At 32.0% G+C, this 19,944-nt stretch overlaps 2 protein-coding genes and 1 pseudogene across 2 annotated transcripts; all 3 read right to left on the reverse strand.

The window, feature by feature from the left end:
- Window positions 1-258: 258 nt before the first annotated feature.
- Window positions 259-2,036, reverse strand: LOC114378622. The gene is made up of 2 exons (XM_028337268.1): window positions 1,373-2,036; window positions 259-1,052 (listed from the first exon to the last, which is right to left on the reverse strand). Exons 1-2 carry the CDS (start codon window positions 1,980-1,982, stop codon window positions 667-669), a joined length of 996 nt encoding a protein of 331 aa, XP_028193069.1. The 5' UTR covers window positions 1,983-2,036; the 3' UTR covers window positions 259-666.
- Window positions 2,037-9,759: 7,723 nt separating this feature from the next.
- On the reverse strand, window positions 9,760-15,031 carry LOC114380112 (ADP-ribosylation factor GTPase-activating protein AGD5-like). The gene is made up of 11 exons (XM_028339046.1): window positions 14,809-15,031; window positions 13,784-13,842; window positions 13,523-13,613; window positions 12,851-12,905; window positions 12,660-12,750; window positions 12,322-12,541; window positions 11,746-12,001; window positions 11,426-11,604; window positions 10,938-11,174; window positions 10,794-10,858; window positions 9,760-10,170 (listed from the first exon to the last, which is right to left on the reverse strand). Exons 1-11 carry the CDS (start codon window positions 14,857-14,859, stop codon window positions 10,005-10,007), a joined length of 1,470 nt encoding a protein of 489 aa, XP_028194847.1. The 5' UTR covers window positions 14,860-15,031; the 3' UTR covers window positions 9,760-10,004.
- A 3,004-nt stretch (window positions 15,032-18,035) lies between these two features.
- On the reverse strand, window positions 18,036-19,031 carry LOC114379329 (annotated as a pseudogene).
- Between the last annotated feature and the right edge of the window lie 913 nt (window positions 19,032-19,944).

Genomic DNA, 19,944 nt, shown 5'->3' on the forward strand with positions numbered 1-19,944 from the left:
TGTTCTCCAAATGTGGTTGTGTTGCTCTTAGAAGTACTCCCACGGTGGTATTTGAAGAGCACAGAACACCTCTAATTGGAATTACCCTTAAATGTTTAGGGAAACTAATAGTTATTGATACGATTTCTCACCTTCCAACGGTTTCCAACACAGTGAGATGTAACACTAATAATTATTCATTCATGCATTCCAATTCCTCCGCCAAAAAGAACCAAAAAGATTAAAAATACCAGCAAACAAAAAAAAAAATCATTGGTATGAGATGTAACACTATTAACATAATAAAGAACCAAAAAGATCGAAAATACCAGCAAACAAAAAAAAATTCCTCCGACAATAGGAAGACTGCATTAACACTATTAACAAAATAAACAACCAAAAGAAGAAAAAAAAAAACCAATTCATGGAAATAAAAATATCCCCCTACACATTTTCTCCATACACTAATGACTAAACTAAAACTTTCCCTATATCCCAAACTGTGTTTCGTTCATCCTTTGCCTGAAACAAAAAAATCAATGCAGCACAACAAAACCTTTTTTTTAATCACACTGTGTTTGTTTTCACCCAAATGGCATCGTTTTCTTTCTTTTCCGCCCAATTTGATTATTGGAGTGAAGAAGCAAGAGAGCAAATGTGTTGTGTGTGTGTGCGTGCGCGTGTCTCTCAGTGAGCTCCTCGATTCATCATCATCTCCTTGTACTGTCTCAGCGACTCCTGCCTCTGCAGCCTCATATCCGCGTTGAACTTGTTGATGAACGCTTCCACTCGGCGGTTCAACTCGTCCTGACTCAGCGACGGCTCCTTCCTCAGTAGCCTCGCCGACGCGTTCTTCTCCCTCCCCGCGAACGTCTCCGACTTCTTCATCACCGGCCCTCCGCTGCCGTTCAAGTCCCGTAACGGTGTCCCCTGCTGCGTCGTCTCCCACGTCTCCGCCTTCTTCAGATGCCGCGTTAAAGGCATCGCTCTCCCCTCCCTTATCGTCCTCCACGTGTTCTCCAACGTTTCCTGCTTCTTCGCCTTCGCCACTCCCAACGCCACCACCTTTCCCCCTACATCATCACCATTTCAGATTTCTCATCCACTCATCAATATCAATATTTTCATCTCTATTTATTTCAATCACATCATTTATTACATCTCATGCCTGTGTATAAATCTAAATTTATATAAACTTTTATTATTCTGATTATTTTTCAATTTCATTTTTTTTAAAACATATATCATTTAATGAACTTATGCTTTGTTAAACATTTCTCAAATCAGTTTCAGTTCTCCTTTTCTTATTCGGATTATTTTTCAATTTCAATCTTTTTTAAAAAAAAAACAAATGAATAAAGAAATAGTAATACGGTTGTTATAGTGACGATACCTTCGGGACTGGCTCTAACGGATTTGCGGTGGCTGAATCTGGCGGAAACCAGCGGTTTCTCGTTCTCATCTGCGAACGCGAAGTCCGAGGAGTCTTTCCTCTGCAGGCTCGGAGAGAGAACGCCAACGCCAACTGCTTCGTCGTCGTCGTCGTCGTTGTTGTTAACCGCCGCTTTCACCGGCGTGTTCTCGTCGTAAACGTAACCGGCAGAGCCGTTACCTCCCGCAACGGAATCGTAGCTGAGCGTCGGTTTCGTTTCGTAGAGGTATTTGTCAGAGGAAACGGCGTTGTAGTCCGATTGTACAGCGGCGGCGGGAGCGGGGATCTGGACGGAGGCGGGTGGCCCGTCGTAGATGGCGGGGAGGAGGGTGGTATCAGGCGGAGAGTGATGGTGGTTGTTGAGTTTGGAGGAAGCGACGATGGTGAGGATGATGAAATTGAGGAAGATGTAGAGGTAAGGAGGAGTGAAGCACGTGAGGAGGAGGGTCCACAGGTGCGGGGCTTGGTTGAGGAGGAAATGCGAGAGCAAAGGGAGTGTGAGTTTCAAACCCATTGCCATCGATAAAACCCCGGTGGAGATTACAACCACTTTCACAGAAACATAACCCATTCTTTTCTTTTTCTTCTCTATCAAACACAAACAAGCTCAGAAGTTTAGGAAAAGAGAGAAAGGAGACTATTTATACTTGTATTTCTGATGCGATGTGGACCGTTTGATCAACTTGTGGGAAAGCGTTGAACGACTATTGGCCTTTGCCCTCACTAAAGTGTCTTTTTTAATTAGTCCTCTAAAGCTGTAACTCATACTATCACACTATTACTTTGGTTTTTTTTTTTTTGTATATTATTTATTAGGTTGGATCTCACAAAAAGAACTAATATTTCATGGTAAATAAAGATTCAAATTTTCGTAAAAGAAATATTCACATATCGTGTTTCGAATAGAAATACTTTTGAAGAAAAAAAAAATATTTTTCAAAGTATTCTAGTATTTGATTGTTAATAAAGAAAGTGATTATGATGATAAGCAAAATTAGTGTATAAAATAGTTAGCATCCGCGGAAAACTAGAGAAAAATCAGTAATTAAAGTGGGCAATGCATGGAGGGTTATTAATTAGATAGAGTAGTGTCGCTATGCTGTTGAGCTACGTAAACAAAAGCAACATTTGGGGATGATGTTTGGAGACAATATCTTAATCTCAATTTATTAGTGAACGGTGATGATGAAGTGATTAGTGGTATTTAGGTACTTTTCAAGGTTATAATAACGAGGAAATAAATGTTAACTGGCATCTTTAATGTATTTGTCAAGGAATTAAAAGAAAAAGATACATAAAATTACTTTATTTATGATAATTTTATATTTTTTTCATTTAATTTCTGAAATAAGAGACTTTAGTGATAGGAAGGAGGCATTTGAATGGGGATAATTTAAAAAAAGGGAAGCTCAACGGCTAAAAAGAATATGACCGTTAAACCCGGAGGCTGGACTCTCAGGGGCCTCTCTCTCACTCTCTCCCTCTTGAATGCAACACTCCAAGACAAAAAATAATGCAATTACTCCTAGTACATTGCCCACTAAATTAATTAACCACATTTTCCAGTTTTAAAATAAATAATTATAACATTCAAACAGGATTTGTCGCTAATAATTAACTGAATTTAATTCTTTATGTAGTTAATGTTTTTTACATTCTCAATTAATAAAAAATTATTATAGGTGTATTTTAAAATAATTATCATAAAAATTTATAAGTTTATCATTAATTCTGTAAAAAAGAAAAGTTTATCATTCATAATTCATAATAATAATTTACAATTGAGTGAAAGAATACAAAATACATTTCAATTAAATTTGTTAATTTTAGTGTAAATGAAATAAGAATATATATGTGTTTGAAAAGCATAAAATATTTATTCCCGTGATATAAAAAATTGACATTTTTTAAAAATTGGGTCATAAAATATTACATTTTTTTTCTTATTTTCTTATCTTATAAGTGTTTTATGAAAAAAAATTATCTAAACCAAATGTTATTCAATAAAATCTTAATTAAATTATTTATTTAAATGGATCTGAAATACATAAGTAGAATATAAGAATTCTTTTAAAAGTTATATGGCCTTTTCAAGTGATCATCATGTGACTTTAAATTTGAATTATCTATATATAATTATGTATGGTCTTCTCATTTCTTATAATATGAAAATTATTTTCTTACTTAATATGCCTATCTAGTATTTATTCAACATATATAACTCTTATTTAATGTTTTCCATGAACATTATGAAATAGCTTAATATGTTCTTTTTAAGGATTCTCTTGATAACATAATCCGAGATACAAAATTAAGGATCCAAATTACTTGAAACGAAATCTGAAATACGTTCATAATTAATTTCTCTTGCTCTTGTGTTTACAATAGTCAATAACCTCTAAAACAAGCATGCTTTTTGCTGGATATCAACATCAGACATGAACAAAATGATGTATATATATATAGGTAGAGGATAATTCTTATTTCTATGAGTTAACTTTTATAATTATATTAATTTAGAACTTAAATTTTAAGATGATATTAGAGTTTGCAAATATTCAATCTTACTAGCTTCATACTCGATATGTTGAAACATTGGCTTGAGAAGTACATACGTGATATATACAAAATAACGTATAGTAAGTAATTAAAGAGATAATTAATCCTCGTCTCTTAAGCTACATTTAGTACTTGAGTCCAAACTTAGATATTTGTTATTCAAATTAATTACCTCCCAAAATGAATCCCGCTCCTCCAAACCCTAAACTAATTCATCTCCCCCGTCGTCGAAACCACCTACATCATCATTGCCGGCCCGCTCACTCCCCCTGTTGCCAATACCGACCCTGCCCTCACTGAGGACAAAGCTGAGAAGGTCCTCGAAGACCACCTCAGCACCAACCCTTGCAACACTGACACTCTCCATGCCCAGGCCTTCTTCGTGCCCTTCTTCTCATCCCGCAGTTTCAATTCGCACAACCACACCATGAAGGAACCTGCCACGCAAATTGGTCGCCAATTGCCGGTGCCTTTGAAATTCATTTCATTTGTGAATCATTCCAATGCGAGTTAGGATTGTACCTATAGGAGGTGAATGAGAGATGTTAAGTTGGAAAATTGGAGATTTCTGATTTGGGGGTGGGAATTTCTGATTTGGGAGTTAGGATTTGGGTTAGCTACTTAAAGATGGTGGGCGGTTGGAGGGGGTGGTTGTTTGGTTCAGGTGTGGTGGTTCAAGTGTCGTGGTGATGGTTGAGGTTGTGGTTTATTTTTTATATTTATTTACAATCTGTGGCGGTTAAAAAACGCCACAAACTATATCATTGTATTTTTTATTTTTTATTTTTTATATAACTTGTAGCGGCTTTTGACTCACATAACTCGTATTTAAAATTTTAAAATAGAAAATAATGTCACTTAGAATTGGATATAAGGGAACTTGACTCGAAAAAAAATGATACATTTATAAAATATGAGGACGAAAAATAAGTTAAAATTTTTACTGAAATAGAAATCAAATATTTTTATATTTCTAAGGACTAGAAATATATTTTAATCTAAAATATATATCCCGCAAAGTGGGAAACTTCTTTTCCTCTTGTAAATGGATTTATACATAGATCAACCAAGTTTTGGAACACACAATGTTGTTGAATTTTGACGATGAAAGTCATTCCTAATCTGACCCCTTATATTAAAAAGGTACACAAACTGATATACATGATCTACTTTTACGGTCAAAACACGATAGATATGCAGCGTGTTTCGTAAGTGGTCGATAATAATCCTTCCTAAATGCCTACGATAGAAAATAATTTTGCTACTTCACTCCCCAAAACAAGACACCAATCAACTTGATCGAATACGACGCATTTGTAGACATTTATACACACATATGTGGCTGTATTTGATTTGGGTTGTGTGTATCATCATGCAAGCACCAACCTTAACCAAATAGTTGGAAATTTGGCTTTGCCTTTATATAACAAAATGAGAGAACACTAAGGTGAGTCTACGACGAGATCATGATGATCATATATGAGTTATGGCTGTGAATTAGATTTCCAATGCACCAAAGTCAGATATTGTTATCTATTGAAAATGTCAACGAATGAAGAAGAATTCAACAAATGCTAGACGGAATGGGCACGTAAAGACAATTAATGAAAAAAACTATGCATGAGCAGTGACTGAGAACACGACCGCTTGCACTTGTGGTTTATTTTCATTGAGAATGGGTGATAATATTATTCACACGACACTATGATGTTTATAATTATCGATTTTTTTAACATGCACCACTTCTTAATACTAATGTTCTTTTGTTTATTTTAAGTTATTTACCTATTTTTAAAAGATTTTTATTTTTATTTACACTTTCCAGTCTTATTTATAAGAAAAAAAATCATAGTATCTTGGTCTTAACGCATAAACAAATTTGAACTACTTTTATCTTATTTAATCAGACAAATGAAAAGTTAAAAAAATTATTTTTAATTAAAATTAACACAATTAAATGAAATTAACTATTTTTTTAATAAACATAAAATAGCTTTGTTTCTCTTATAAACCAGACCGGAGGAAGTATATGTTTATTTAGAACTTCAACATGCACACACAAAAAAAAAAACTTCAACATAATAGTAGTTAATTATTATCTTTTTACTTATATCTTTTTTTTTAATGTAAATTCTAAATGCTTTAAACACTTATCATAATGGGAAAGATAATAATAAATGCTATAATATATATTTTATGTAATTGTTTCAATCAATGTCAAGTTCTAAAGCTAGGTTAGTCTCAAAGCTTGACATTGTTTGAGATTCATAATTATGTTTATCTTTTCTCATTTGGAATGTGTGGGTCAGTCTCTCTCTATATATAAGAGAACATCATTAAGGTAATGTTTGATAAGCCATTTTAGTAATTTATAAACTACTTTGTCTAACTTGTAAATTAGTTTGACCAAAAGGTCAAGTAATTGTAGGCTCAGGCTAAGCATTTGGCTTAAAATCTAGAGGCTCCAATTATATTCTTTACTTTCTGTAAAAAATTTTAACGAACAAATACAAAAAGAGTATATTAAAGTTATAGAAATAAAATAAAAATACTACTCTTACATCCTTAACATAGAAATAATGTCAACAAAACAGTATAATATTGCAACTGGTAAATATATCATACAACATACGGATATCTTTAAAATTAGGATAAAAAACAGTTTACTTATTGGAAAAACTTTTATACACATTCACATGCATTAACACTTATGTGTAGTTATCATAGGTGGCACCTGTGATGTGCCACTTCACATATGACCTAATCATTAATCGAAATGTATGGTTAATGTTTTAGTTTTGAAACGTGATACATACATACATATATATATATATATATATATATATATATATATATATATATATATATATATATTATGGAACTGGTTAACTATTTCACCTAAAACTATATATGTTATATAATGTCAGATATGCATGCATATCATCAATATTAATACATTATTTTGTATTTGTTTGAGGCAATGAAACTAAACATTAAAAATATATAAAGAAATATAACACTTTAAAGAAATCAAATCAACATAAAAAATTTCTGTTGGTGGTAGTATTATTTCACTTTGTTATCGTCCAAGTCCAAGAAGAGGAATAGGCAAGAATTACGTGGTCATATTTTGTTGGTGAGTGATGATATTAATATGACCATTAGCTTATGTGGAGTACCGTTACATTGGTCAATTAGGGCATCTCCAATATCAGGAGTACCGCGAAAATTTTCAATTCTTCTTTGTTTAATTATTATACTTTTAATTTCATTTTTTATTAATTACTTGGCGCAAGTATCCAAACACCGGCTAGTATAACAGTTAACTGAACTTTATGTTAGTAAACTTCATTGTGGATACAACATATAAAAGCCTGAATGCGATAATATCCCAAACAAATGATGAGAATCAGACACATTATGGTTTTGGTATGAAAATGAAAAAATAAAGATTAGTGTGTTTGATAAGTCTTTTGGGAGTTTAGAACTTTCTTTTACTAACTTATAAGCTATTTAATTTGATCAAAATAAACTATGTACAAAAGAAAAAAGAGTATCTCCAGTGTCCTCGATTCAAATCTATATGTGCCTGCCTTGTTACCTTGAAACCCGTATTAAGGGAAAAATTATTAGAGTGTATGGAATTATTATATATTTATGATCTTAGTCAATGTTTATGTGATTTTAAAAAAAAATTATAAAAAATTTAATAACACTCAAGTTTGTACTATGTAAATTCTAATTAGGACTATGATAAATTGATAATACTATATCATATAATAATTTTTCATAACTTGCAGCCTGATATCTGATTGGTTTTGAAGCTGCGCCTTCTAGCAACTTTTCCACCGTTTCATGCCATCAACTTTGGCTGAAAGGGAGCTTCCCCAAGCTCTGCAATTTTTTGCTTATTAGAGATATTGTGTTTTCTGGAAAGAGTGAGAATCACCAAGTTAGTTCTTTATGAATTATATATAAAGGATTTTCCTTGCTCTTTATGCTCTTTTTTTTTTTATTTCTTGCATTGTGTTTCACATCAATAGGTTGAAGCGGTCTCCCGGACCCCAATAAGTGTTTCATCTTCATCGATGCTAAATTAAATTCCCATGGTTATCTACATATTTATTCATATTTATAAAACTTTTATTTGTGTTGTTTTGTCATATAATGCATATACAATGAAAAAAGTATTTTTAATATAAATTTTAAGATAATTATTATAAAAATAAAAAAATCTTGATTTTTTTATTCAAAATAAAATTATCTTGATAACGTGTTATTGGATAATTATTATACTTTATATCGTGAACGTATGTATTATTTGTTCATACAAATATCCCCTCGTGAGCACACTTTTTGTCATGTTATTCACCAACACTATTCTATTATCTATATAAATGTGAAAAAGTTGACGGACTCAAATTTTGGATAGTGCATTACGAGACGATATTTTCTTACCATACATCAGAAAAAAATAATATAATAATAATAGAATGAGAATAAAATTAAAGGTAGCTAGCCTTTAATTCTTGGAAATACTTGCCGATAACTATTATTTACGCAATTATTTAATTATATAAATTAAATTTACTTTGTTGTATTCTTTGAATAAATCAAATTAACATGAAAATATGAAATAACATATAATTTGATTTAAATTAAAGATAATATTATAATTAAAACAATAACATGTTAAAGATAATAAAATATATTAGAGCTTACAATAAAATTAATTTAATTAGAATTTAAGAACGATAACATAATAATAATACAATATAATTTTTTAAAAATTAATAATTACTATAATTTAAATTTGAATATAATAACACACCCATAATAATGATAATCAAAATTTAAAAACAAAATGCAAAATCTTAACGAATCAACTTTTCTTACAATTTTGTGAAAATCCCTATATAATTAGGAATGAGAAAGAATATAAAAAGAAAAATGAGTTAATCTAGGAGTGAGATCTTAGTCTCCCAAATAAGTACACAATTATAATAAAGTACATTAAACATTTTTGAATGTTACATTTTAATTAAAATTAAAGATTTACCTAGTAAATAAGATTCATTTTTAATGATGACCATAAATTATCAAAATAAAACTCAAATTTTAGTTTAAAAAATAACACCAAAATAGTATTTCTAAATTTTACCCATACCTAAAACTACCATAAAAAGTATATTCCAGACACAGCTGCAGGGCAAAGGCTACAGTTACGATCAGTTGGCATTATTTCATACAATTATAACTTCTTGAGAATTAAAAAGACTTCAACAGAAAAAAAAAGGTGTATTACTGAATTTTTATGGAAAAAAATTCCTACTAATAAACATTATAAAACCGATTAATAAAGAGTAAAAAAATAAAAGTTTAAACAATTCCTTTATAGAATGAGGGGATTCGGTATAAAAGATTGAATAAAGTCCATAAGTTGTTATAAATCCCTCTATCTTATCTTCAATTTTTATGGATTAAAAAAATAAAAATCCTTTATAAGACATTTATTACTTCAAAAGTTTAAACAATCTACTTTGTATTTAATTTATTTTTTAACCATTAGTACTCATTTAATATATTCGTAAAAAAAATTATACTACCAATTAATAAAAAATCATAATAAATATATCAAATAATTATTATAAATGATAATTTTCTAGGAATGATAGACCAAACTATCTTTAGCATAAAATGTTTACCTCGCCGCTATTTTAGAATGAAATTTTCATTGTATGATGATATGTACCAAACATCAAAACGATATAGAAGCAAAGGAAGGAATATATAGTAAAGATCACTAACTTTTTATTGTGAATAAATAAGTATAAATACTGAATACAACTACGGATACAAATGAAGCAATCACCTGAAATGAACGAGGAAAAACCTGAACTAGCTCTCTACAAATGGGTTACAACCCCAATGACAGCTCAAGGGAAAAATGAGAAAAGAAAGCGCACTTGCTGTAATTTTAACTAATCTTCTATGGTATATGACATTGCTGGCATTGCCCAACAAAAAAGACCAATCACTGTTTCGTAAACATCCCCTGTGTTAAGGAGGAAAAATCATAATCCTTCGCAGACTGTGTAGGGCTAGATGACACTGCAGGAGCTCCTGACTGAGGTTTATTCACTCCCATTGTCGTCATCATACCGTTAACTGGAGGAGCAACTTGACCCATACCATAGAAACTGTGCATCAAATGTCAACTTGGTCAACAACAAAAAAGAGGGCTATTGACAGAAAATGCATTAAAAGCTTGAACCAAGTTGGGAGGTAACAAGATGCAAAGACATAAAGAAAAGAATACTAGGGAATCAATGGTGAAAACAAGTTTGTGTGTTCCCTTTGGTGAACAAGAGCATGGTGGATAATGTATAAAATCAAATATAGATGACTAAAAATAATGAAATAGTATAAATTTGATTTATGTGATTAATTTTTCAATGCTAATAAGATCCAAACATATGTATAAATTGATAGCATCACGTACGACTTTGATTTATGTGATTAATTTTTCAATGCTAATGGCACCACCCTCAATTACAAAATGAAAATACTTAATGAACAGAGGATCAATCGTGGACAGTCAAAGTGGTAATGGAAACAGAACCCTCAAAAATAGCCTTTTCGTACAACAGTCTATACTCTAATTTGTTTTGGCTGGTGGGACCAAATTTGATTGTAACCAATTATCAAACCTAGGATTATTCAGAATTTCTTTGGACCAACATCAGGTAATATTCCAGTAAAAAATTCCTACAAGTTATTGAACATATTAATTTGGTGTTAAGCATGCAAACCAATGACATACCTGGATGGTGGATATTGAACAGAGCTCCCTGCAAAGTGTGCTGGGGTCATGTTCCTAGGCTGACCCTGAAAGGGGAGAAACAAGTTAGTTGCTGGACAAAGCTAAGCATTCATCAATTAACATTTGGATTACTTCAGTCCTAACCTGCATAAGTTTTTGCAGGTCTCCCTGACCACCCATGGGCATTACTCCAGGAATTGAGTAGCCAGTAGCTGGCCAACTTTGGATAGGAACATTTGGTGGCCTAGGTTGTTGTATGTTAGCAGCATACCTGGGATCCCCACCAGTAGATTTAGCTGCAGCAGCCATTAGAAGAGACTGTTGGTGTGCTAGCATGCCAAGCTGCTGTTGATGCATAGAAAATGGAGACACTATATTGGCCTGCAGATATCCAAATCACTGGTCAGGTAGAAGCATTTTTACCAGAGAGAAAGCACCTGATGATAAAGTGCAACAAATCAATTCTTGTTGTAATATAGTCTTCAATATTATCTTACATATAGGGCATGGTGGGAACAAAAACTCAACTAATAATAGAAGAATTTACATATTCAATAAATATGAGTAAGCAAATCAAGTCAAAGAAGTAACTCCACAATCTTACACAAACCTACAGAAGAATTGGCTAGTACCTTCTCAAAGAGGCGCATGATATCATTTTTCACATCTTTTTGTGGTTTTTCTGGAGTCAAGCTTGGAGTCACAGGAGATAAATCTTTGAAAAGATCCTCAATTCCAGATGCAGACACGGGAGTACTATCAGCTGCTTTCAGCGGACTAGTCTTCTCAGCTGTTGACACCTCTGCAGCAGCTGAAACAGTTATAGCAACAAAATTACAACCTAAAGTTCTACCCAAAATAATAGAAGCAACTTCAAATCTTCCAAAACAATCTAGCAACACTTTCAATTGGGTTTTCATAGTGCCATTTTTTAATAAGGACACAAACATACACTGAAAACCTGCCCAGTGATTATCATCAGTAGTTGTACCAGCTGCCTCAGAGCCATTTTCATTAGGGCCATCCATAGACAACATGTTGAAAAGGTCTGTAGCATAGTCAACTTTTGGAGGGATATTTTGAACTGTGTCTGTAGCCTGCTTTGATGTTTCAGCTTGTGGTTGGGAAGCTGGTGGTGAGGGAGCTCGTGGTTGTGGTGCTACTGGTTCCACTTTCTCCACATGCTGAGGTTTGGTAATAGGAGTTACCTGTTCACAAATGGATTATTTCATACCACTATAAACAAAAATAATTTCCAAAATTTAGAGAAGAACAAGGAAATAATTTATTTAATTTTATACTAAAAAGGGGGGAATCATCTATGCTAATTGCTCTAAAAGCAAAACTAATCATTTTATTGCAAATATGCAAAATTCTTTGTATAACAGTAGTAACTCATGAAACTAATTGCAGAAGAACAGACATACAAGTGCAATACCACATGTAGTGCAACAAAAGATGTCAAACAACAACAGGAAAAAAATGTTCAAAAAACAGTAATAGAATAAAGAGGGGGGAAATAGATTACCTGCTCAGATGCTCTGGGAGGAGCAGGAACATTAATTCTTGTGGTAGAAATTGCATCTGATGGTTGGATTTTCTTCCTTTCCTCAAATTTATTTTCAGAAACAGCAGCATAACCACTTCTCTCCACAGGCCTCTGCCAATGTGAAGGACTTTTCTCTTCCCTCAATCCAGAAGGTGTTTTTGAATTCCCATCTCTTGGAATCCATCTCTTCTCGTCATACCTTTAAATATATGCAACGATTGAAACCGGGTGCACAAAACAAAATGCATACACTTCAAATAGTACAAGGATAAAAATTTAGATTTAGCATGATTCAAGGAGTTTATCATCAGACATACTTTGCACGAATGAAATTCTCAATTCCAACTCTGTCATAATTTGGAGGTAATTCTGCTTCCCAGAAACTATTTGCTTTTTCGTTTCCCATTGCTGTACAGGATCAAAACAATATAAGGAGTTATTACATAATTAATGCACATCAGAAAAATTCAAAACAGCAACAAACTCATGACCATTCAGATTTTCTTACATTGGATGAATGCAACTTGATCTGGAAGCCAAGTGTCCAGGGTTGCAGAACGAACCTGCAAGGGAAGTCATTAAGTATATAAGATTGCATAAGTGGTTAAGAGAGTCTTTAGATACTTCAAAATTCCTACATTTCGGACTTAGGAGCCATTTTTCAGTTATTCCTGCATCAAATTCAGTCAGTACTATTACATGAATTTTAAAAGGAAAAGTAACAAATCAAATTGAAAACTTCAGTCAACCAAATTTATCAGCCTAGCACTTTTCAGAATAAAAATAAAAAATAGATTTCAATTTCCATTTAAGGAAGGAACTATTGATGTTACTTGTTCAGAAACCTTTTGTTTGTTATCACTCATTACTAGCAAGGGTGTTAAATAAGCATACACTAAATGCAGTATTTTTCAAAATGAAACATTCAATTAGCCACATTAAAATTGCTACGACACATGCAGAGCAGGGAAACATACTTTATATTATCAAATTGAAAGTCCCTATTTCTGCATGCCAACATATATACATTTTCCTTCTCAGGATTTTTTTTTTTATAGATCTACCTAAAACCTTTTAGTATCAGGCTATCAGCAGTATAAGAGAAGCCACAGATCTTAATCGCTTATATTTGTATATTCACTGTTATACAGACTCATCATACCAAGGAACATAACATCACCTTTGATATATGTACCCCCAAACTTCGATGTATTCCTGAACACTGCATGCATATAAAGATGCCAAGATTTACACTAGCCCATCTTGGACCTCTGCAAAGTAAATTATCATAAAAAGTTGAGTGAACAACAACAATAATGATAATAATTATATATCCAGAAAATGCATAATACAGGGACAGTCCACAATTAGTATCTCTTTGCTTGATTTACTACTGACATAAAATCCAGATAAAATCATTCAGATCCAGCCAAATACATACTTAGCTTTGCAGTCAGCACATCCCCTATTCTCTGGTAATTTAAGAAGCCCTTCCAGTATCTGCACATTTAGAGTAAAGAATGTAATGAGAAGGAAAGCAGAAAATGAGACAAATCTTAAACACAAGCACATTCAATAAAGATGAAAACCCAAATTAAAGTTCATATGTTGAAAAAACATTAAGGATCTCAAACAAATATTACTCACAAACAAATATCACACTTGTGACTGAAGGGAAAACTCCTCCCTAATCAACTGAACATGATCCATCTTCACATTGGGAAAAACCAACTAGGAAACTTTTTCAACATTTGAGATACAAATTAAGTTTGTTCTTTTTTCACTCAAAATATAAGCTGAATAAACACCATAAATTTTTAAAAAACCCAAGTGTCTTTTCATGACTCAAATCCACCTCTTTAGTCATCACAGATTAAATCCTCCTTAAAATTAAAAATCTACAATTGCTCAAACAAACAACTAAAAACACCTAAAAGAACAAGTTGCACTATTCTTTAAAATAAAGACATAGATTTTGAAGAATCACATCAGCAAAGCTTCTAATAGCTTCATACTCTCTCATTGAGCATGTAAATAGCACCAAGACACCTCAAAAGAAATATCCAAAACTAAGCAAGCATCAGAAAAAAGGATCCAAACTACCAAACCACAATATTCAGATTGATTAATCCCCAAAAATATCGAAAAACGAAAGATCGATGAACCTAGCAGCCATCAGTAACTGAACATCATAGCAATCAGATCAAAACTAACCTAGCATTCACTCACTCAGTCATTTGCCTGCAAAATCGTAATTACGCCACACACATTCGCATTAAAAAAAAAAAAGAATCGAAACTTTCTCACTTTCAAAACTTCGCGATATGCATATATCGGACAGTGATGGATTCAAATCCAAGAACAAGTTCCGATCAATGATCCGAGGCAATTAACTAATCAGCGAATGCAGGATTCGCAAATCGAAATTGAAATAATAATAAAAAGAAAAAGCGCGGAGAGAGAAACCTTCTTGTGCTTGGCGTTGAGCTCTTTGGAAACGTTGGCCTTGCTGTTCATGGTGGAAGAAGCTTCTAGAATACCAACGAAAACGAATCGGAACGAGAGTTCACAGGGAGAGAGAGGAAAGACGAAGTCCAAGGTCAATTTGGTCTTTTCACGCTCCTTCCTCTCTCTCAATCTTTCTCTCTCTAAAACTACACTCCCCGTCTCCGATTATTAATATGCGACCAAAAAGTGAAAATGCGAAGAAGAAAACGTCGCCACCGAGACGCCCTTTTTATTATTATTATTATTATATTATCGTAATGGAATCTGTGTCCGCAATTTCATTGGGGTAAAGTATATATAATTTAAGATAAATGGTTATTTTTATTCATCAATGTGTAGAATTTATAATTTTTTTAAAAATAAAAATTTAAATTTTAGTTTTTCAAACTGAAAAAATATTATAAATTTATTTATCCAAAATATAATTTATTTTTATTTCCTATATTTTATCATTACAAATATAATATTACAATAAACCCTAAACAAAATAAGAAAATAAATATAAATTAAAAAATATATAATATTAATTAATAAACATAATTTAATATAAATTTTTATTTTAATAACACCTTATTTAAAATATGATACTCAAATCAAAATGTACACTTATTAGTTGAGGCGGTTAAGAGTGTCCATATGAAAAGTTGAGAAATTTTCATTTTAATATCTAGCCTATTCAAAATTTTGATAGGATTATTTATTTTAACAAGATTTATACTTGATAATGCATGACGACAAGACTAAATCGTTCTAATTTATTAACATAAATCAATATTGACATTATTTAAAATTAAATAGTAGAATAAAATTTCATAAAAAACAATAGAATAAAATAAGTATAAAACTAAGATTTAATTTACGTATATATTTCAAAATAATAAATATCAAAATAAATATAATATCATATCATATAAATATTATTTATTAAATAATTTTTTATGATTAATATACAAAATTAAAAATATAATATTTTATAAAAGAATATAGGACACTAAACTAGATTGAAATAATCTAAAATGTAATTTAAACCCGTTATAAAAATAATTTGGATCCAGTTTCTATAATTCAAACTTGAAGTTAAATTGAAGGAGAAGAGTGACAAGTAAACTAAAATATTGGCACAGCATAATAATACTAATAACTAAACTCTTTTGAACACTGCGATCCTTCAACCATTTATTGAAATAAAAAAAAATGAATATATTAGTCCACCTAATAACGAGTGGAATGGGATAAAACTGAAAACTTAGAAGTCACTTAATGGCCATGTGACATCCATTTGGCTCGCTTCTCTTGGCGTGTTCTGCGCTCTCTGATTTTATTTGCCTAAGTATATAGAAAAAAATGCCCATTTAGACTAATATTCTATTCAGTTAGCCAGTCTTAATCATTAGACTAATATTCTATTTTGATTGTTTTTATAACCAATGTTTAGGTATTGCTAATGAAGTTACTATAATGGGTTTCTGTCATTCCTCAATCTAATCATTTAACTAATTTATTTTAATAATAGCTGTAAAGAAAGATTAATTATTTTGGGCAATGTTTCTTTCTTCGCCTTTATTGTTCTGTTTGTTTATTTTATACTACTTTCTGTTTCTCTTGATCTAAATAGAATCAAGACACCATTTAATTTACAAACAACTAGTCCACGGCCAATATCCCCTACATGGATATTAAGTTTTTGATTTATAATTTTATATTATTGTAATTTTTCAATATATTTGTTTATTGTTTTTTAATGTGACAAAAATATATGTTAGTATATATGTATTTGAATGTGTGCATGCACATGTGAGTATATATTAGTGGTGGAATGGAAACAAAATCAACGTTTAATTGAAAAACTGGTAAACTGGTCAAGAGCTCAAATCAAATGAACCAGAAAACTGATATGAAAAGAAATTGGTCAAAGAACCAAATAACCGATAAAAAAAAATTGGCACAAAAGCGTTCAATGCAACTCCATGAAAATACTTAACAAAAACATCATTTTATTTTTTTAAGAAAAATGAAAATGAACCTAAAATATTTGTATTTTTTATTCCAAATGTAAACTTGCTATTGTTAATAAATTATTGTGCATTGTTAAAACTTAGACCTAAATACTACTATGGCATACTTTGATTTGAACTTCTAAGTGTACTTTAAAGTTAAGAACATATAAAATAACATTTTCAATTTTTAGTGTTATAAAATTATAAAATTACATTTCTTTAATATTATTTTGTGTATTATGTAATTATTATTTTGTTAATATCGGTTTAAATACGATTTAACTACAAAAACTATATAACATTCAACCGATTGTCCAATTTAAAAAAGTTATTAATATTTATAGTGACCATTATTTTACAACAAGAAATGACCTAAAAAAAGTGTCTTGTGATCCACAGCCAAAGTTTAGGGACAGAACCAATATTAGCTAGTTGTAACATCATAGGCTTAATTGACAATACTTGATATAAATGAAATGCATCTAAAATAGTATCTGGCCTATCAGAAAATCGTATTGAAGTGTTGGTCAATTTATAATAGTATACATCATACATGCATCTCAAAGACATTATTGAGACTGTTTTTCTATAATAAGGTGCACTAACATAGTAACATGAACCTGTTTTTTTAGCTGCAGGAGCAGGACTGTTCAAGCTTCAAAGACTTGTGGATATCAAGATGTGTACAAGTGATGTGGGAAATGCTACAAAGAACAGAGAGCAGAGTTATAGAAAATCACCGTAAGCTTGAGCAATTGCCATTCTAAAGGATCTTTGTATGGTCCAACCATGGTGAAGTTTCATCAGAATCTGCAAACTTAACTTGAAACCAGATGCAAGCTTTAAGTTTACAAATAGAATTGCTACTGATGTATTGCAGTCTGCAACTAGCAAGCTACCATTCCTTTATCTTCCCATTGCCAGCATTGTGGAGGCATGATTCTTGGCTACTAAAACTAAATGCATGTCACTATGATAACAAAATCATGAGGTTTCTCTTTTACAACAGAAACTGTACTATCCTATAAGAGTAGTATGCAAATATGCTAACAATAGTTTGTCAAAAGTCACATCCAAGAGCTTTTGGGAAACAGCTACCGTTCCTCTAACAGCAAAACAAGTAGATTTCACTAGTCACTGACATTGAAACAACATTAAAATAATTAACTATGGTCACTGTTAGTAACAAGCAACAGAGTGTTTATTATCTGAAGTTTAGTCTGTATGACTAAGTAAAAAACATCATTTCATTTCCATAATAATCATGCTATCTTTTTTCATCTTCATTTTCCTCAACAATACAGTCATTCCGATACACTAGTTTCCTTCCTTTACAACCCCCATTCATCGTATTCACGTCGAATCCAATGTGCTTCTCCTCCTCCCCTCCAATTTAAAACTTCATTCTTTCTCTTCCCTTTGGCAATTCCATCCTTGTGTCTTTCTCTCTATTTCTCTTAATGTCATTGATCTGTAATAAGCCATTGTTTTCCTCCCTAGCAAGTGAATGTTTCCCACAGTTTCTCACCACATTTCCTCTCCTTTACCAAAACCTGATCACTGTTTTCCTTAGGAAAATGCGGGAGCAATCTTGGTATGTGAGTTTTCTCTTGCTTAAAGAAACACATTAACTTGAAAAACATTTCTGAATGGAATTGGCTTAGCAAATGGAACTTTATTAGAGAGGTTGACAAAATTCATAATATCTTTTAGAGCTGAAGACCTCAGCAAGTTAACTTTGTGCATCACTGAGCCACCAGGAAATCCTTGAGCAGAACACAGATCATGAATGCCATTGATGATGTCAAATAGGTTGGAGTTGGTACGATTGGAGGCATTAGCAAAAGAGGCAGCTGATCTCACAATGGTTTCCAGATATCTTGTGGAAACATTAGTTAAGGTTTTAAGAGCATTGCATTTGAAGGTTTTGAATCCAACTGAGTGGCAAACCTGAGCAACCGCAATTTTGGCTACAGCAAATGAGAATTCTGAAGGAGTTTCTGCTACTTGAGCATCATTTACTCCTACTAGATCCCTCTTTTTGCTTTTTGCCCTTCGGGGTAGTTTTGATGTGGCTTTTGTGCTGCTATTGTTTTGCATAAATGGTTAAAAAGAGAAAGGTATAAGAACTCAGAACCTTACGAAAAACTCTGGAGCTAACTTGATACATGATGCATACTAGCTCCATTCCTGCCATCATATCAAGAAATAAAATCAATAAAATTTAATCAGGACTTGAACTTAGAAATGATGAAACATACTACATTTTATAGTTTCTACAAAAGGAAGAGTCAGTATACTTTTATCATATAGGTGCTCGTCAATTTTAATTTGATCATGCCATTGATGATTGAGATTCACAAGGTTGTAACTTGTAACAGGCAACTTCGATTTGAAAGCAGAAAAAGAAAAGGCAAAGAAAGTATGATCAATGTCTGAATCGAGAAACACCACAAAAATTAAATCCACACATTATAAAAGTAAGGAACCTCAATTATTACTTCCCCAGCCATGGATGATCCCTTGGCTTTGGAAAGCGATAGAAACTGCATTGATCAAAAAGAAAAGTAGAACCACAAACAGAAAATGTTAAGAAAACTCTGGAATGTAACCAAGTAACACAAGGAATAAATGTGACCGAGTAAAGCAAAGAGCATTCCAGCCTAAGGTATTGGATCATTCATATTATAGACAAAAAAATCAACAATTAACCCTTAGAAGTTTGAAAACTGGACAAGGTTGGACAAAATACGAGGAGGGCACAGAGATAACATAAAAATGTAACATTCAAAATTAATTTCAAATTCTCGTAATTTTGGTATGCAAAATCGGGGCTAATACCGCAAGAAACACCCTATACTCATGAATAGGGAAGGGAGGGATGGATTATGCTAGAAAAGGGTTGCTAGGAAGAACAAATTATCCATTCATAAAGAAGTTTAGGGGTAATGGCAATGGCAAAGTTATGCTCAAACAGCCAAACACAAAGCTTTGTGGGCTTGGATTAAGTGTGGAAAATTAATCAATAACAAAATTAGTTAAAATATAACATTTTAGCATGTATAATGTACCATGATAAAAATTTATTTTATATAAC

This window comes from Glycine soja, chromosome 12 (genome assembly GCF_004193775.1).
Source record: "Glycine soja cultivar W05 chromosome 12, ASM419377v2, whole genome shotgun sequence".
NCBI lineage: Eukaryota > Viridiplantae > Streptophyta > Magnoliopsida > Fabales > Fabaceae > Glycine > Glycine soja.